Below are 21038 nucleotides of genomic sequence, written 5' to 3' on the forward strand. Positions count from 1 at the left end.
TGTGAAAATGCTATTTCAAAAAGAGGCTGATTAGACAACTATTCTCTGTAGCTTTGGCTATGTACACTAGAGAAGAACTTCTAATAAGAGAGTAAAATAAAATATGGTTATTCCTTCACTTTATTCAGATATACCGTTGGAGTATTGAAATAGGTTTCACTATGTGGGCAAACCAACTCATATACTGCTCCACATTCCTCAGAAGATGCAAAATTCTATAACATTTGCTGTTTTGGGCATAATTTTGCCTCAAAGAGAGAAAATATTCATAAGTCACAGGATCAGAAGGGTTGGACTGCTACTTTGGCAAAAGAAAGAGAAAATCTTGAACAAGAATGAAAGGAAGTTGAAATGGAAAATATGACCAGAAATTCCCTTAAAATCTAAAATAAAATGTCCTTTATAAAGAGTGTTGTAGGGCTAGATTTTGGTGTTGCAAGGATGGCTAAACTGTCCATCAGCATTCATCATCATTGCATTATAAAACTTCAGAACTTCTGAAAATGCATATTTAAGCCAATAAAATGAAGAAGCTGGTTTCAGTGATAGCAGAAATAAAGCACAAGATGCAAAATTGATATGAATTTTAACAGTATCATTCTCAATGTAAAAAAATTTGAAAAGGTTTTAACTTATTGAGTGAAGTATAACTGGGGTTTTAACAGTACTGTATAATGAATCATAATTATTCTTGAACTGTGCAATATCAAGTCTTTCTCCATCCTTTAAAACAATATTACAATATTTAAAATAATTAAACTTTTTTTTAGTTTACAACATTTCAGATTCTACCTTAACTGGATTTATATGTCTTTATTAAAGTATAAAGTTAAATTAAAAACCTGCTTGTTACTTCCAGGATTGCTGTCTGTGAAGATTCTTCAATGAGATTGGTTTCTGTTCCTGCTTGACTATGTCACTATTGCTTGAAATAGGAGATTGTTTATATTTTGTGCCAGAATGAAACTAATGGTGGGAAAAGTGAAATATTTGCCATAAAGTTGAGTAGACTTTTGACAGCAGATCTGTGAATGATAGCATGATCAAGGAACAAAGTGCTATCTAATCTAAGGTGTTAAAATCATAAATTTGTTGCAAGTGGAAACTTGGCATAGATCAGAAGAAATTATTAATTCTTTTTGTCTTGCCTTTGGTAACTGTTGAGTTTTGTTATTTTGTCTTCAAGCTAATAGACTTTAACTTGACTTCAGGCACATTCAATGGCATCTTATTCTTCTTGTTCCATTCTTTTTTCTTATCATACTTTCTGATTTCCTGGCCTTTCTTTCTTTCCATTTTTTGGACCACTTGGATCAACCAAGCTGTCAATTTCTCTATCATGTCTTTCTGGCTGTACTTAGTAACAGGTGGAACTCTCCTTGGCATGGGGTGAGATGGTCTCCCACTCTAACCTACTTCAAGATAATGGTCACCAGGAACACATTTGAAACAGCTTTGTAACCTTCTAGCGTCACCAGCCTTATCCAGTTTGCACTGGTCTGTGTAACTCATGAAGTTGTACAAAGCACCATTATCTATCTGACACCTCACAATCATTTGTTGATCTCCTTCAACAGTCATCATTCTAACAGTCAGAAACCATTTATCACCTTTAGATCTGATGATGCCATCTTGTTGTATGGTCTAGAGTGATTCATCAGAATCATTGGCTGCCATCTCTCCAACATCTATCTTTATAGGCTTGCTTTTCTTCTTAAACTGTTGCATGTAAAGTGATTCAGTTTCTTGCAATTATAGCACTGCTTTCCCTCTGCTGGAAATGCTTTTTCTTTATTGCTTTCCAAAGCAATGACATATTGTTCTCCAATTTGTTCTTTCTGCTGGCCCTTCTGCAAATATATTTTCTTCTTTTCCTTTATGTTCCTCTCATTTGGCCTGTTATGTCTCTCAGCGTAATGCAAAGCTTTGTCTGTTCTCCCAATAATATGTTGTAGCTGATGATTAACAACATCACCTTCAAGGCATAGGTCCAAAGTGTGATAGAATATTCTTCACTTAGCTGGGGAATGAAGTACCAACATGACTCAAAAAGCTCAACACTATCAAGGCAAAGCAGTCCTTTTAGAATTACTCCTCTCTCTATTCTCTGTTCATAATCACATGTGACTGTAGTGTTCCCTGCAATAGTAAAATTTGTGCAGAGATTATGTAAAAATTATTTGGTAGCTGACTGTAAATTCGTGAAGTCACATACTCACTTTACCAGCAATCATTGTACTCCCTTTGCCTTTTTCTCTAAGATTCTGAAAATTCATTGTAATACATTTGCAAGTTTAACAATGTAATTCCTCACTTCAGTTCAGGATAATACAAAACTATTTCATGTTTCTGAAAGCTGTATTATTTAAATCAAGCATCAAGGATTAATGAGTTGATTGCAAAGGTGTTATCCTGCTGCAAGAAAAAAGCTAAAAGCATTAAATACTCAAGGTCACTTCAATAACCAAAGGGATAATATTTATACAATTTTATGGCCATAAGTCCTATCAATATTTATTTCATCATACCCTTTGCCTTGAGTCATTTACCAGTACTTCAGCTACACTGTCAGTTAGTTCAGAAAGCAACAGTATTTATTTTGACATCAGAAGCCAAAGTTCATTCAACTGGGACATAACTCAGAGGGAAATAATGTTCTTTGTGACATCCAAAATCAAAGGTCATCAATAAAGGATAGTGTTAGCTAGGTGAACCGTTGTTTTTCACACTCTCCCTCACCTATTTGAAAGTCAGGGTGAACAGAAGTTCACCTGAATTTGGAAACTAAATTTCATTTATAGCAAAAAATATGATCTTGGAAAAACTGTTTTGGTTTTCCTGATTTTTTTTTCAATATCGATATTACACTTGGGAAACAGGTTGTATGTAATGAAAACTAAGTATAACCTATTTAGTCAAAGAGAGTGCAACGATTTTCACATATTTATTACAATGATTTAATACATAGGATCCACAACAATAGAATATGTTATTTCATAAAAAGAAATCATGGGAATCATGCTTGCTCTTTATCTTAAAGAAGTAGTTATCTAAGCAGCAATTCTGTCATTTATAGCTCTGCTAATCTTTCTAAAGATTATATTTAGTGATGGCTAGTAGATACCATGATGGCAACATGAATTACAATAAGCCTTCTAGGAGAAAGTGAGGACTGCAGATGCTGGAGATCAGAGCTGAAAATGTGTTGCTGGAAAAGCGCAGCAGGTCAGGCAGAAGGTTACCTGCTGCGCTTTTCCAGCAACACATTTTCAGCTTACAATAAACCTTGCAATCTAAGTTTTCAGTCTGTCAGAAAACACATTAAAAAGCACCATTTGATTATGAAGATAAAGCCATTAAATTGGACTACAAAATTCAGAGATATCATAGAGTAAATTTTGAGGTGACTCATTTGTGCAGGTGAAAGGCAGGGTGATACATGCAAATGAAAATGGTTGGAAAGCAGATTCAATTAGGTGGTTGAGCCTCATAAATATTTTCGCAAGGCCCTGCTTAAACATCTGGTGCAGTGTACCAATCAGGGGTCAAGGAGACTACAGTATAGAAAATCTGCTCACTCCTCAGCAAAGCCAAATTTTTTGTGTCATGTTTAAGTGGATAGATGATTTTGGAGAAGTGCTGTGAAAGGTCAGATGACATGACACAGATATCTTTGTGGGGTTAGGAAGCTTCTAAACACATAAAAATTACAAAAAGTAAATGAATCCAATCTGCTTTTTGAAACTTGGGATGAGTGTTGTGGTATTTTCTCAAATATCCACTTATGGTACCTTGCCGCATTTGCCACTTCTATTATTATGCGGTTCTGGGTAAGGGCTATTTGAGGTAGGTTGCTGCCACTATTTGTCCTTAGTCTATGCTTTGTCTTGGACCTATCTATTATCGATAGAATATATACCGCCATACAGCATCTACAGAAGAAGCAGTATTCTTAAATAACAAGAAGATTTATTGCATCATAGCAAAAAGTACAACTACATTTGGTCAGGCATAATTATATGGGTCTGGGGAAGCTGGATTAGAGATACATGTACTCCCCCTGAAAGCTAGAATAGAACTCCTTGTCCCAACAGTGTATACACACAGAACATGAAGTCCTTGATGATGAACTCTCTTAAAGGCAAGACAAAGTGGACTCACACCAATGCCTGGTACACTTTAATCATTTTACACTCCAGCCCTCCTGCAATAAATGCCAGCATGCAATTTGCCTTCATTCTCAGTTGCACTCACATACTGATGTTTTGTGATTCATGTACGTGGACATTCTGATCCCTCGACTATAGCACTTTGCAGATTCTATCCATTTAAATAATTTTCTTCTTTCTATTGTTTCTTGAAGGCAAATTGCATGCCGGCATTTATTGCAGGAGGGCTGGAGTGTAAAATGATTAAAGTGCTATAATTGTACTGGGCATTGGTGTGACTGCACTTTGTCTTGCCTTTAAGAAAGTTCACCATTAAGGACTTCATGTTCTGTGCGTATACACTGTTGGGACAAGGAGTTCTATTCTAGCTTTCAGAGGGAGTACATGTATCTCTAAACCAGCTCTCCCAGACCCATATAATTATGCCTGACCAAATGTAGTTGTACTTTTTGCTATGATGCAATAAATCTTCTTATTTGAATTGTATTGAATTGAATTGAATTTAATTTGTTGTCATGTGTACTGAGGCACAGTGAAAATCCCAGTCTTGCGAGCAATATGAGCAGATCATAGTTAAGTAGCATAGATAGTATATAATAAGTAAACAGCGGCAAAAACAGAAACACAGGTACAGGCAAATGTTAAGAGTTTGTGACTCCATCCAGTACTCTAACAACCGTAGGGTAGAAACTATTGTGAAACCGGCTGGTGCATATGTTCAGGCTTCTGTAACTTCTCCCTGATGGTAGAGGTTGTGGAAAAACATTGTCAGGGTAGAACGGATCTTTAAGAATGCTGGCAGCCTTTCCTTGACAGCGGGCCTGGTGGTTGGATTCTATAGATGGGAGGTTGGCCTTTGTGATTGTCCGGGCCGAGTTCACCACTCTGTAACCGTCTCTGATCTTGAATAGTACAGTTGCCATACCAAGTAGTGATACATCCAGATAGAATGCTTGCGATGGCGCACATATAAAAGTTGGCAAGGGTATTCACCGTCATGCTATATTTCCTCAGCTGCCTGAGGAAGAAGAGACATTGTTGGGCCTTTATAACCAATGCGTTCTCATGAAGAGTCCAAGAAAGCTCGTTGTGGATGACTACTCCTAGGAGTGTAACACTCTCCACTTGTTCCACCCCCATGCTGTTAATGTGTAGCGTGCATAAGTAACATCCCGCCGAAAGTCAATAACGAGTTCCTTGGTTTTGCTGGCATTGAGAGCTAGGTTGTTCCCAGTGCACCATTTTTCCAGGTCTTCCACCTCCCATTGGTAGTCTGTTTCGTCGCCATCTGAGATTCAACCAACTATGGTGGTGTCATCAGCAAACTTGTAAATGGCATTAGTCTGGTATTTGGTAACTCAGTCATGGGTATACAGTGAGTACAGTAGGGGGCTGAGTATGCACCATTTGGGGCTCCAGTGTTGAGAGCTAGTGATGATGAAACATTGTCCCACACTGATTGTGGCCTGTGGGTCAGGAAACTGAGGATCCAGTTGCAGAGAGTTGGGCTTAGTCCAAGATCACTAAGTTTAGTAATCAGTTTCAAGGGGATATAAGTGTTGAAGGCTGAACCTTGATCAATGAGTAGGATTCTTACAAAGCTGTTCTTGGTGTCAAGATGTTCTAGGGAGGAGTGAAGGGCAAGTGATATGGCATCTGATGTGGATCTATTGGTCCGATAGGTAAATTGGAGTGGGTCAAGAGAAGTGGGGAGGCTGGGTTGATAAATGCCATGACCAGCCTTTCAAAGCACTTCATGACTACCACTGAAGTTAGGCCCACTGGGTGGTAGTCATTGAGACATGTTGCATGAGCCTTCTTAGGCACAGGGATGATGATGACCCTCTTGAAACAGGCAGGGACAGTAGCCTGCTGCAGGGAGAGGTTGAAGATGTCCGAGTAGACCTCTGCCAGTTGATCTGTGCATGCTCTGAATGCACAGCCTGGTACTCTGTCTGGTCCAATCGCTTTCCTTGGATTCACATGAAGGAAAACTGATCTGACCTTTGATGCAGTGACTGTTAGGAGAGGTTCGTTTGGACTGGTCAGAATAGGTGTTACCTCTCTGCCAAAATTCTGCTCAAAGCGAACATAGAAGGCATTGAGACGATCTGGGAGAGATATGTCATTGTCTGCTCTCTTGCACTGTCTCTTTTTAGAATCTGTAATGTAATTCAGTCCTTGCCATAGTCGCCGGGTGTCTGTCTCGGTCTCTAGTTTGGATTGGTATTGGTCCTTGGCTGTCCTAATGGCTCTTTAAGTCAACAATCTCAGTTTCCCACATATTCCAATTGCCAAATTTTGCCTATTCACTTCATCTATCAAGATTATTTTATGACTCCTTCTCGCAACTTGTATCATTCTTGAAACATGCTTTCCTATCAATCCTTGTAACGTCATCAAATCTGGCTTCAATATACTCAGTCATTTCATCCAAGTCATTAATCTTGATTGTTAACAGTTGAAGTCCTAACACTGAACTCTGTGGTACTCACTAGTTACAATTTTCCAACCTGAAACTGACAACACTTATCCCACTTTCTGTTTCCTGGCAATCCGCAATGCAGGATAATATATGACCCCAACATGACGAGTTCTTAGCTTGTGTCGCATAATCTTTTGTGGTACCTTATCAAGTGCCTTTTGTACTTGTAAATACAACTACTGTGACAATAAAATTTAACTGTAATTCTAATTCACTCTGCTTGCTACATTCTTAAAAGAACTCTAATAACTTTATTAAACCAATCTTTTCTTTCTCAAAACCATGTTGACTCTGCCTGATCATATTAAGATTTTCTAAATAATCTGCTACTACTGTCTTTAAGAATACAATGCCATTTTTTAGACAATTTTTCTTTCTTTCTGTATCCTTTCTTCTTTGAATAGAGTTGTCATATTCATGGTCTTCCAATCAAATGGAACTTTCAATGTCGAAGGAATTTTGGAACTAATGCCAGTTCTTTTTTGACATGAGGATGCAGGCCATCAAGACCAGAGTATTAGTTTTCCTCGTATTTTTTATTGGTGGAGATCATTATTGTTTTAAGCTCGACTTCCCTTTTGTCTGTTGATTTTCTGATATTCTTGGGATTCTTTTTGTATCTTCTACTGTTAAAACAGATACAAAATAATTGTTCAAAATCTCTGCCATTTTAATTTTTATCATTTCGTTGCAAATATCTGATACCACAATTCATGTGTTTTCAGGAATATATTTTCTAGATTGAATACTAAAGTATTAAATGTCAGAGAAATTAAACCATCTGATTGAGAAAGTAAGAAACACTGAAATAAGTGCAATTCAAACAGATGTGGAGTAATTAGCATTTGAAGGGTAATCTATGTTTATATAATGCCATCATAATTCGAAAGGAGAAACCTTCAGCAATGAATAACCTACCTTTCAGCTTTTAGTTAAGACAATAGGGCTACAATTATTTCAAGGCAGTGTTTGCTGACACCCACAACTATATACAACAATGCATATCTGCTAATCCAGAAATGTGCATGTGCATAATTCTGGACAGTATGGAATATTTTATTTCAATAAAGGATTTTGGATTATTCATATAGTTCCCAGATCAAAGAAACTAAGAGAATCTTTGTAAATAAAGGAATCCAGTGTGAAGCTAAAGAGTTCAGAGAGAGGGCCATTAAGGAAATAAATAATAAAAATTACTCATGTAAGAACCAGAATCAATGGAATTGTTTTGCACGTAAAATATATCTTAATTTTTATTTCACTTTGGAATATTCAAAATATGCCCTTATTCCCATGGAGTTAGGCCATGTGATATATTTTAATTTGCTTTATCCATGTCCATTCTGTGCTCACAGAAGCAGGTAAAGTCAGTTGCACCTTGCCTGTGGTGGAGGTTGCAGTTCAATGAGTCAAGAGAGCATAAGAGTTAACTTTTTCGCCAGGCTTGCACCTTAAGCAAAAAGAAAAACTAATTTATTAGTTCACTGCTTGGAATATGTGAAAGCTCATGCTCAATTTGTAGACAGAGTTCTCAGAAAAAAAAGTGAAGCTTTGCATAGCTTGGAACTAGAGGAAAAAATCTGAAATAATTCTCAATCTGCAGAGTTGTGGCATAATTTGGATTTCTTTAAAAGAAGTTAATGTATCTTTAAAGTCTCGTAATATATATGGGAACTCTTCGGTGGAATTACAAAGTAAAATGAGACCTGGATTTATTCTTTAAGTCTTGACAAACTATAATGGTTGTTAATGGTGATGCTTATTTTTGTGTAGATTGTAAAGTTTGCCTTTGTTTACAAATGTGAAATTTTGTAGCATAATTTATGTCAATTAATCATGGGGTATTTAAATCTCTCTTTAAACGCTAATTCTCTCTACTGAGATTACTACTTCACCAGTTACATCCTCTAGGTGACTACTGCTCACTTCAACTATTATTTTCTTCTTTTAAAACTTATTTAGAAGTTTTTACTGTCTGTCTTTATATTTTTGCTGGGTTTTTTTCACACACTAAATTCTCCATCTTTCTATTCAGCTGCACTTTGTTGGTTCCTAAAGATTTTCCACTTCTCTGACCTATCACTAATCTTCACAGAATTTAATACCATTTGTTTCAATTTTTTTATCACCCTCAATTCTACTTCCCTACCAGCTTATCTTCTAACCTATTTTCCCAGTCTCCAAAGCCAATTCTGTCTTCATTCCCTAATTACCTTCATATAAGTTTAAGGCTCTAATTTGAGAACCATATTTCCCATCCTCAGACTGAATCTTAAATTCTGTCATGCACGATCACTCTTGTCTAAACTTCCCTTATTACATGGACATTAGTTAATCCAGTTTTATTATTACTATTACAGAATGTCCTGTTCTAAGAAATTTTCCCAAATACACTCAGTGAACTACCCTCCAAGGTACCTTTGCAAAAATTATTAATCCAATCTAAATGAAGATCAAAATCACCCATGATTATTGTAGGGATGGGAGGTAGGAGCTAGAGGGGTTATGTGGGTTATTTGGGCAATCATAAGATGGTACAATGGACCATGGGTGTTTTTTTGGTGGTAATGAGATTCCACGAATGGGGTATGGAATGTGACGGGTTACAGTGCCTGTTTTCAATGCAGCTAAGAAAATGTCCTACTGCACTGAAGAAGAAATTTTAAACAGACCCAGCTGATCCAAGGATACCTCCAAACTTTTGCCTAATTTTGCCAGCCGAGCTGCAGCTTGCGTCTACCACTACCACAATCAAGCTTGTGCATCCAGATTCAGTAAAACTAGCTCTACTTTATAACAACCTCCCCAGCATTTAATTATGTTGTACATCAGTTGCACTATGTGCTTAAGTGTTTCCATACAAGTATTTCTCTTGCTTCTTATGTGTGATATCTTAAACTGAATCTAATCTTAAAATAGGTATTCAGTGACGATGGAAGTGAATGGCTGCTGAGTGCTTCTCAGGATCTTTTGGGACTGAATTGAACTTTTCGCAAAATAGCTATATCAAAAATGGATCTGCAACATATGACATCTCATGTATTGTTGGATTGGTGGCCTAACCTCATTTCCTTTACACCATATGCACAGGTAATGAAGATCGGTAAAGGGGCACACAATGCTCATATCCTGAGCAACTGTAACACACTGATTTAATTCCTGTTATGCCACTGGTACCGGACACTAGCTCTGCATGTCCACTGAACTGGAGGAAAACAGACAAAATGCTAGTAATCAGATTAGTGAAGTCCTTTAAGATGATTATCTCTAATTGTTTGCTAGGCCTGTTGAGGCTGCAAGATAAAGCCGCCTTCTCCACTTTGATGCCGAAGGCCTCTACAGCAGCAATTTGAGCACTCAAGCAGAAACTAAGATTGCCCTTAGGATCTCTATCATGGGGGTCACAGCTGCAGATTGGCCGCAAGCTCATGGGGGGCTACAGACCTAGGAAGTCATCTATCATAGTGTCACAGATGTAGGTAATGGACCGTTCCAATTGACCCACCATCTGCTACACATCCCCAATGCCTGCACATATTTCTGATGTTCTACAGGAATTCTTCATTTAAAGGCAGAACCTGTAGACTAGGATTCAGTAGTTTTCTGACCCTTCAAGTCAGCAATGTTTTCATTTTCAACTTTTCAACCTCCAACTTCTCTTCCCTATCCATGTTATATGCTTTATATGCATCAATCCATAACGCCTCTAGAATGAAACTTGATGTAGTACTGAGTAGGGAAAAGGCACTTCATTAGTTGTCCAGTAGGATTTGTTTGAAAGAACGGATGTTTATGTTCATAACTATAGCCTATCTCTCTTTCATGTCAGAGTTATCTGGTCTTTTAAGTAAAATGCAAAAAGTGAGAATGATGTAGCAATAAGACAATGTCAAACCCATGTAAAAGTGTACATCGAAGAGGAATGACAGCCCAAGGAATTAAACATTTGTATGTATACCAGTCTATAAGTGAGGTACAATTGTGTTATGTTGTGACTGCAGGAACATTTGAAGGTGGGAGATCTACGGGATCCCATCACAATATGTATTTGCCATTGGTAAGTTGTTCTTCAAATTCCCTTAAGCAGGGGACATGATTGTAAGTGGACGTTGTGTTTAGCACAGTGCATTTTTGATGGTTTGGATGATAACTCTTATCTTCTCTGATATGATTATTCAACTTCTTATGGCACTCAATCACCATGTGCAAAATCACGTATTTTGAGGCTCTGTGCAGGAAGTTATCGTTCCTCACTGGGATCTTCTAAGCTCTAAGGTCCATTTATAAAAGGCACCTGAACAGCACTATACTATCTGCAACCCATGAGAATCACTCAACTTTGCTCACCACCCCACCCATCCCTGCTGATGACAAACACCTAGCAAAAAACAGCACCACAATTTAGGAACATTTTCTGAGAAGTTTGTCAGAAGATTATCTAGGAGTTCCAGGATTCCAGGTTAATCTCTGCCAGCAATTTGCAGCACATCCCTAAAAAGGAACAGTCACATGCCTCATATAGGCAAGGTTATGCTTTCCAACCTCACCAGTGTAGAGACACTTATCTTGGTGGATAACCTGCCTCGAGTAGGCTCAATGAAAGGTTCTTGTTACTATAGCACTGACACAGTCCCATAGGTACAGAAGGAAGAAACAAACAAGGTTTCTTAAACTTAGAGAATGCTTGAATGCAGACCCTGCTGATTCTAGCACAAATGATGAGTTTCTGGCCTTGACCTTTATTGAGCTGATGGAGGTGAAGAAGCAAGCAGGGGACCATTAGGCAGAGATCCCAGTGATCATGTGCAGACTGGAGAGATGAGCAGAGAAGTCAGTCTAAGTTCTGTTTGATCCTGTGGCTCTGGTATGAAAGTACATCAAAGTTTCCACAACCAGAGTGGTAACTACTGTGGACAGCCAGATCCAGAGGAACAGTAAATATCTGCAGGTTATGTGTGGGTGGCACCAGTGCATCATCCAGTCCATGGGTGCATTAAGGTTGAATAATGTCCTTTAGAGTAGGAAATCCACCATTCTTATCTGGACTCGTTTAGATGTGACCCCAGACCCACAGCAATGTGGTTGCCTGGTAACTGCCCTCTAAAATAGCCTTGCAAACAGATCAGTTTAAAGACAATTAAGGATGGGCAACAAATGCTAGCTTTTACAACAATGCCCATATCCTATGAAAGAATAACAAGAACTCTTAATAAAACTAACAAAGCTCCTGGGTTAAGCAGTCAAACAGTAAAGTTAGTTCACTTGAGATTTAGGGTGTGCTTGCCAATTAAATATATAATTGGTTTAACAGCAGAAGACAGAGAGAAATGGTAGAAGGTTGCTTTTTGGACTGGAGGCCTGTCACCAGTGGTGCTCCCCAGGGATCAGTTCTGGGTCCTCTTTTGTTTGTCATTTATACAAATGATTTGGATGAGAATACAGAAAGTATGGTTAGTAAGTTTGCAGATGATACAAAATCGGTGGCGTAGTAGACAGTGATGAAGGTTTTCTAAGATTAAAAAAATCTTGATCAAATGGGTCAATGGGCTGAAAATGGCAGATGGAGTTCAATCTGGATAAATGTGAGGTATTGCATTTATTGCAGAAATAAGGGTAGGTCTTTTACAATTAATGGTAGGGCCTTGGGTGGTGTTGTAGAACAGAGGAACCTAGGGGTGCAGATACATAATTTCTTAAAGTTTGCATCACATATACACAGGATGGTTAAAAAGGTGCTTGGCATATTTGTCTTCATTGCTCAGTCGTTTGAGTATAGGAGTTGTGATGTTATGTTGAGGTTGAGCAGGATATTAGTGAGGCCTCATCTAGAATACTGTGTCCAGGAAGGATATCATCAAGCTGAGAGGGTGCAGCAGAGATTTACCAGGATGTTGCCAGGTATGGAATGTTTGAGTTATAAAGAAAAGCTGGATAGGCTGAAGCTTTTTTCACTGGAGAGGTTGAGAGGTGAGAGGTGATCTTACAGAAGTGTATAAAATAATGAGAGATGGACAGAATTGATAGTAGTTGTCTTTTGCCTAAGATGGGGGGATCTCAAGACTAAGGGGCACATTTTTAAGGTGAGAGGAGAGAAATTTAAAAAAGACATGAGGAGCAAATTTTTACACAGCAGATGGTTCACATGTGGAATGAGCTTCCTGAGGAAGTGGTGAATGTGTGCGCAATTACAAAATTTAAAGGACATTTGGATGGATACATGAATAGGAAAGGTTGGGGGGATATGGGCCAGGAGCAGGCAGGTGGGATTAGATTAGTTTGGGATTAGGTTCGGCATAGACAAGTTGGACTGAAGGGTCTGGTTCAGTGCTGTATGATTCTATGACTCTATCTGACTTGCAAGTACTGATCTATGAACAAATATAAAACATTAGTTTTTTTGGGGATCTCGATAATCAATCTATCCTTTGGGTCCTTGTGAAGCTACTCACGTTTCTGGTGAATGCCTGCTGTTCAGTTGTCCCAACGTGATGAGGTGCAATCTCCATGATCCATTACTGCTTTGCACCTTCCTGATGCTGCCATGTGCTAGACCTTTGTAACTTTGACCTTTGCATTGTTTTAAAAGATCATGGCAATCAGCATACTCTGATTCTTGGTGGCCTTGTTTAAATATTGCAATGTAACTCTGTCGACTTGGTATGTGAAGCCTGCTTAATGATTTCTTCTCCACACCTTTAATTTTCATGTATGCAGGCCTAAGAATACTTTCCCATGGTGAAATATAGGTCAATCTCCCCTGGAACCATCAGTGTTGCTGGTCACTCTTTGGTGCCCTTTTTGTCAAATGTGTATCGATCCACTTGGGAAAATGAAACAAAAATAGAAATTGCTGGCAAAGCTCAGCAGCCTGGAAGAATCTGTGGAGAGAAATCGGAGTTAATGTTTTGGGTCGAGTGACCCTTCCTCAGAAAGCGGACTGAGTCTCATGTCCCATGACTCCCGGGGTCACCACAAAAGTTAAAGATTCAATCAAAATATGCAAAGTCCACAACTTGACTGTCCGATGCAATCATGTTAACACAAACCACTGACTAGATTCCCATACTTAAAAATAACTACTGTTTATTACCAATAAATAAATTATAATTACAAGCAAACAGATATGAATTATCAAGGTCTCGATCTACTAGTTAAAACTCTTAACCCCCTTTTAAACCTGTGCACACAAAAACAGACAGATGCAGGCAATCAAAACAAAAATAATAGTGCTATGGGTGGAGGGAAAAAGAACTGGCAAACACAGTTCAATAGCATCAGTCCACAGGGATTGATGAGATTTTCCTTTTGCTTATCAATATCTTATGTTCTTCAATTTCTTTTCTCGAAGTTCTTTCTCTTCTTTGCAGGAGGCATAGAGCACTTGGTATACTAATTACAAAGTCTATAAGTTACTGGTTAAAGGCAACAGCTTTATCCCAGCGGGGAGAGGATATAACTGGTTTTCTTCATGGTTTCAGGTGCTTTTAATACAGTGCCATAGAGGCACAGAACTTGTTCTCCATCAGCCCAAAAACATTTCCTCCTATATCATTCACACACATAAATTGCTAAGGAGCCAATCATAAAATTGCCACCAGGCTGATGACCTTTGACATCATAAATAATTACAATTGCAGAAACCAATCAGCTATCTGTTACTGGCCTATTCTCACTCTGCACACACACCACAGAACCATGCCGTCTTATCTCAACTGTTCCACTACTTACAAAGCAACAACGTAAACACAACTCACAAGTTCAAGTTATTTGTTTTAAAAACTGCAGCAATTCCTTCCACAGTGCTTGGTTTTAAAAACAGCCTTTTTAAAAGTTTTGGTCCCCAGTCAAAAACTAAAGAAAAATAAGATAATGTGGTCTTTGCAAATGTTAATGAATGATATGGCATGCAATACTTTTTGCAGGGAGTTTATTGAACTTTATTACCTTTATTCTGCATTCAGTGTTTCCCTTCAAAGCTAAGCCTTTTAACTAAGTGCTCTTACAATAGTATTTTCAACTTTCTATTCTGAATCTTCCAATTATCTGTTTTGCATTGTACAGGAACACATGCAAGCAATCTGGGGCTCTTCTGATTTGCACTGTGCAGTCTCTGAAATTTTTGAAAAGAAACTATTTTGAGAAACAAAACTTTCTAAACTTTTGAAATGTTCTAAACATTTCTTCCATTTTATTTCATCTTCTACACTCCTCCTCCAGAATACACTTTCCACAATAAGTGTAGATAGTCTTCTTTCCTTTGATGTATACTCAGCCTTCTTCAGACTCCCATTGTGACTAAAATTTTTTTCACTATCTCATTGACATTCCTGCTCTTCCCCCAATCCTAATCTCATATGGATCCATGTCCCTTCTTACCCTTACACTCTCTTTATTCAGTTCACCTACTGTTTGTCAATCCCCAACAAGCCTAACTGGCTCATTGTGTTCACCATATTTAATATATAGTTCTCACCCTTCCTTGTCCCTATTGCTACCATCACTGTGACTCTCCCCTCTGCACCCAGTAAGCTCTTTGCATTCTCCAGGATTATTCCAGTGAGCATAACAACCATGCCCTTTAAGTTACATACCTTACTGTTTCTTTTCACTGAACCTGTCTTACTGAGAACTTTTTCTGTTGTCTCCCTGCTTGGAAGAGGAAACCTCCTTTTCATTTCAAAAGTCTTTTCAATTACGACCCCTTGCCTGCCCCAGTAACGTTTGATGGCTTCAGCCAATATGTTCCTAACATTTCCTGGATAACTACTCAAGTAATTACTTTGGAACTGAATGAAGTCACTAACTCTAACTCAGATACAAAAATTGTTGTGGAGGGTTCCAAGGAGGATGGGAGTTAATAGAATCATAGCGTCCCTACAGTGCGTAAAGAGGTCATTTGCCTCATCAGGTTTGCACCGACCCTCCGAAGAGCATCCCACTGAGATCTAGGTTCCACCTGTCTCTGTAACCCACATTTACAATAGCTAATCTACCAAACTTGCACAATCCTGGACACTACAGACAATTTAGCAAGGCCAATCCACTTAACCTATGTCCATTGGAAGTTCAAACTTCCCAAGAAATTCCCCTGGAGTCAACATGTTGGGACTTCTTTAGGGTACTGATGTAGATCTTGGATGACATATCTCATCTCCAATAGAAGATTTCAGCCTGACATTGGTAGGAACTCATCCACAATAACTAAGCTGACTGGAAATTTTGCTGGTGTCAGCCTTCGATTTTCTAGGCCAGAAAAAGCCTCAACCAACCATGGTTTTGACAGTTACAATGATCCAAAAAAAAAGTCAGTTTCATATTTATCACTATGAGGTTTACATAAAATTATTGTTAAACAAAAGGACAGTTACTTGAGAGAGATTCATTGAGGATAAAACAGGAAATTCCTTCCAAAACCTATTAAATTACAATGTAATTGTAAGAGCAGAGTATAGAATGTCTCTATTTCCCAGCCCCCACATAGACCCATTCTGACCCAACCCCATCCCTTCCTGATTTTGACACTATCCCCAACTGAATCTGCCCAGATAGATGAAAATCTCCTCTCTCTCTCTCACAAAGACATTCAAGAGGATATTGGAGATGATTTGGAAAGAAATAGTATACAAGGATATCAGGAATAAGCGGGAGATTGGCACAAGTTAATAACATTCATTTGAAGAGCCAGTGCACGTAAGATGGGCCAAATATGTGTCTTTTGTGCCATAAGAATTCCATAGTTCTGTGATTCTGGGTCCCCTAGAGTAATATGGACTGTTATGGGACATAATTTGTTAAGGAATACTAAGCAGGATGAATATGGCAATAAATGTGTCAATATCAGATATCTTTGCTTTGTCTCACAAAAGGGAAGTTAATGAAATATTTCACAGAGAGTAGCTGTGTCATTGGAAAATGAAAAACATGAGTATTGATCTTCCATCACAGCTCAGAAGGAATTGTATGTGGAATGAGAGATACTCTTGATTACTGTGGTTTATGGAATTAACACTTTTCCCACAATGTGATCAGTTGTTTCTAGTTCTTTTGATGTCAGCTCAATAGATCGATTCATGTGCCAATCACTAGTTGATTTTGTCTGCAATCATGTGATCTGTGTGCATATGGGTAAACATATCTTGATGTAGAATTTATGGAATAATCCTGTGTTTGCATTTTGAAAACTACGTTCCTAAATCTTCCTAATCATCTCAGAATGAATAGAAATAAGCTTGCTCAGGGACATGTTAAATGTGTTTGGGATGCCCGCTGATGATCTTTCTGGGCTTCAGTGTAGTTGCTATGGCTCTAGAGAAAGATATATGGAACAATATCTATTCTTGGCATTGATAATGGAAAAATGCTTGGCTGATGACACAATGATGTGGACGAAACCATCACTATCTGCATATGATATGGCTGTTTTCCTGTATGGTAGCCCATGTAACATTTGCCACAAAGACTGAATGCTTGTTGAGAAAGATGTCTTGAAGTTTATTAACAACACTAACATTATGCACTGATATGATATCCTAGACTAACATATAATATGGGTTCTACATTTACTCATATTATTGTTACATTATGTACATAACTAACCAATTGACTAACTAACCAACTGTCTGACTGTTTAACTGATTGATAGTAAGAGTAAGAACATGTATACTAAAGCAATGTATGTCATAATGTTATGGGCTAGGCCAGACCACTCAAAACATTCTTAAGCAGGCAGCCCCAGATCATAACTTTGCAAATTGTTTTGGTAAGTGTACAGTGAACATTACCCCAAGTAAGCTACCTAGGTTGACTACTAGAGTTTAAAATAGACAAAAAATCATTCACAAAATTACACAATGAAACACAAAGAACAGAATAAAGAACACCTACAGAACTCAACCTATCCAACTTGACTTAATTATGCTGTTTTGAATATACACAACGGTCCCAATAAACGCTCTCCCTTTAAAAACACAGTATAAATGGAACACATGCTTACAGGTTGAAGTTGAAGGGCAGAAAAGAGAGAGAGTTTCCACATAGCTCCCTGTTGAACTTCCAACCAGTTCAAAACTGAACTAAAACTGCTCAGCTCAGCTTAGCTAAGCTAAAGAGCTGACCACTCCCCTTTCATTATACAGGTCCCTTCTAAAACATGACCACTTTGGCCTGAAGTCTCATCTGTTTACATATAAATGAAAGGCCTCTCAAAATCCTTGTCATCTCTGTACAAAGTAGACTGATGGGAGCCCAGCCCGGTTTATTGCCCCCTGAGAAAAATTAAGGACAGAGTCTCCTTAAGCCAAGGAAAAGCTTTTAGTAAAAAAAGGACTAGCTTTGTGATAATAATGTTAAAATAAAACATAAAATTGCAAAAGTTGAAGGTCTGAAACAAAAATTCTACTTTCTTTCTGTAGACACTGCTGAGTTTCTCCAGCAGTTTCTCATTTTATGTCATAATGTTACCCTGTTGTCTTGAAGGTTTTGTGCCTTTATGTGATTTGTATAATATTATAAGTTGTGTTTTAAAGAAAAAGTGCTTTAAATTCTCTAGCTCTCAAGAAATGACAAGTTTCCTTATAATAAAATTTAAAAATCTTGGAAAGGTTATGCAGCATCTGGATAGAAACAAAATTAATGTTTCAGGTTGAATGGCCTTTTATCATTGAGATAGAAATTAAATTTTAAGCCAATTCAAAGGATGGTTGCAAGTACAAAAGGCAGGCTGTGTTTAGGATGGAGGCCAGGGAGATTAAATGACAAAAGATTTCATGATGCAACATCAAAAAGGGTGGAATTGAGTACAGTAAAGAAAAAAAGCATGTCTCTTAATGAGTTGTGAATGACCTCATAAAAGCCATCTAATACACATGAAAGGGAGAAGAAAAAAAAACACCAGGCCAGTGAAACAAAAGAAAATGGGAAAAAATGTTGGAAAAAACTGGAGGCAGAGGATATAATGTAATGTTTTAGAACAGAATGTTGAGCCCAGAAAGCCATTGAGTAGAAAGATGAGGTGCTATTTATCAAACTTGTGCTTAGCTTCACTGGAAGACTGAAGTAGCTGTGGACAGACAGATCAGCAAAGGAGCTAGAGGGAGAATTAAAATGACAAGCAACCAAAAGTAATCTTTCTGTTTACAAGTGCTCAATCTTTCAAGCTTTTTCTTAGTTTTTCCAGATTTTTAGCAATTATATCGGTTGTCAATCTCCACTGTAGTGAAGAAATGGCTTGACTTTGTTAATCTGCAGGTAATAGGATAACCTTATTTCTCTGTCTAGTGTGAACCTTTAGGGAGGGTTCTTCCTTAGTTTTGAGGAATCTCTTCACTTTGAGACACCTTATCTCCCAGGCGAACTGATACATTGCTCAATAAAGTGTTTCTTATTACAAGTTGGTCTCTTTCAGATGATCATGGTATTGGTGTTCCCATTGTCTGTACAGATGGTCCCTGATGAAGTTATCATTGACATACAATGACATTTGAATTTTGGTGACACAAGCAGATTTTGCTGTAAAAACGTGCCAGGTATGGCAGCATCTGTGAAGAAAAGGCAGAACGAACAGTGTCCAGTGACCCTTCATCAGAACTGCGTTTCAGATTGAAATTCCACAAATGAGTGTGGGAAAAATAGCATTCCCTCACAAGTAAATGCAAATAGCCAAGATTCAGAAAAACAACACTGAACTTGAGTTCTGAAGAAGAGTTGTGGACTGAAGCATTGAACCTGGGTCTTTGGTGCTGTGAGGCAGCAGTACTAACCACTGAGTCACTGTGCCGCCCCAAACATTAATTCTGTTTTCTCTCCACAGATGTTCTCAGACCTGTTGATTTTATGCAGCAATTTCTGTTTTTGTTTTTGATTTCCAGCATCTGCAGTTCTTTGATAGTTTTGAATTTTAGCTATTTGCATTTGCTTGTGAGAGAATGGTATCTTTTCACACCCATTTGTGGAATTTCAATCTGCAGCCACTAAGTCCGTGTGACCACTGTACATCAGTTTCTGCTGATATTTAGACAAAACCAGCTATTAATTCCAGAGGTAGGATCACTTGCGCTTTTACTGTCACTTCACTGGAACAGTGTTAACTGTCCAATCATGCAGGCATCTTCCTAAAAACAAAGAACTGTGGTTGCTAGAAATCTAAAACAAAAACATTAATTATTGGAGAAACTCAGCAGATCTAGCAGCATCTGTGGAGAGAAAGCAGAGTACCTAACTCAGGGTTGTTTCAGTCTGGGCAGTTTCATGTATGCTAACAGAGAATGGAGATATCACCAGTTCCATTTTGTTTCAAGGTAAATTACCCATTTTCTTTGCCTTTTAAAAATGAACAGTTAAATTTTTTCATAAGTTCTCAAGTAGAACACTGTCAAGACAGATGCATGATTACTTGCCCTGTTTACACAGATATTAGACGTCCTGCAGAAGGTGCTTCACTATTTCTATCTCCAAATCCAAAATTTTCTGCAAGTTAAGCACTTAAGAGCAAATCTAACAATCAGCTGAGGGCATGTATATTTATTGGCCACAATCAATTTTGGACCACCATATTGAGCATCAAAATATATGACATTCATACATTCCAATGCTCCAGATTTGGTGAATACTTTTGGAGGCAAAAGTGTTGGCGCATTCTATCAAATTGACAATTGAATACATTCAATTCATCATTCAGTTGTACTATAAACACAAAGAACAAATATTGCCATATTTAAAAAAAAATCAGAATAGTACTCAACATTCTATTGTGAAAGTGAAAGCTTAAAGCAGGGGAAACATTCCATGCCACTAATTTCTTAAAATTTTGCATTGTGAACATAAATTCACCTTTCACACTTTCAACTCAAATACTGAAAAGTATAGTGAAAAAGCAATCTACGCAGAAAGCAACATGAGAAAAAATGTACTTGGATTACTACAATGGGACTTGGATATTGTTGGATGGGCCAGCATTTACTGCCATTTTTTAGTTGCTTTTGGGAAGGTGGCAGTGAGCTGCCTTCTTGAACACCTGCACTTCATTTGCTATTAGTAGATCCATAATGTATTCAGGAGGGATTCCAGTGTTTTGAACCTGCGTCACTGACGGAACTGTGATATATTTCCAGGATGGTGAGTGGCTAGGAGGGGAATTTGCAGGTTGCAGTGTTCCCATGTAACTGCTGCCTTTGTCCTTCAACATGGAAGTAGTTGTGGGTTTGGAAGTTTCTGTATAAGGATCTTTGGTGAATTTCTGCAATGCATCTTGTAGATAATACACACTGCTGCTACTGAGCATTGGTGATAGGTGAAGTGGATGTTTATGGATGTGGCAATTAACCAAGTGTGCTGCTTTGGCCTGGATGGTATCATGCTTCTTGAGTATTGTTGGAACTGACTAATTC

General features: G+C 38.0%; 1 protein-coding gene across 2 annotated transcripts in view; it reads right to left on the reverse strand.

Annotated features, from left to right (window-relative positions):
• Positions 1–21038, reverse strand: part of spata17 (spermatogenesis associated 17) — a 346047-nt gene that overhangs the window by 178521 nt on the left and 146488 nt on the right. Inside the window, exon 9 of one of the 2 annotated variants that reach the window (XM_087991318.1) lies at positions 13404–13532. The exons of the other annotated variant lie outside the window; for it this stretch is intronic. Within the exon in view, the coding sequence (XP_087847444.1) occupies positions 13421–13532 (112 nt within the window). The 3' untranslated portion in view covers positions 13404–13420. Of the gene's footprint in view, positions 1–13403; positions 13533–21038 lie in introns of those variants that run through there. 2 annotated transcript variants of the gene reach the window in all.

Source organism: Chiloscyllium plagiosum, unplaced genomic scaffold (assembly GCF_037043375.1).
Source record: "Chiloscyllium plagiosum isolate Xiang-an unplaced genomic scaffold, Cpla_swu_hap1 HiC_scaffold_10, whole genome shotgun sequence".
Taxonomy (NCBI): Eukaryota; Metazoa; Chordata; class Chondrichthyes; order Orectolobiformes; family Hemiscylliidae; genus Chiloscyllium; species Chiloscyllium plagiosum.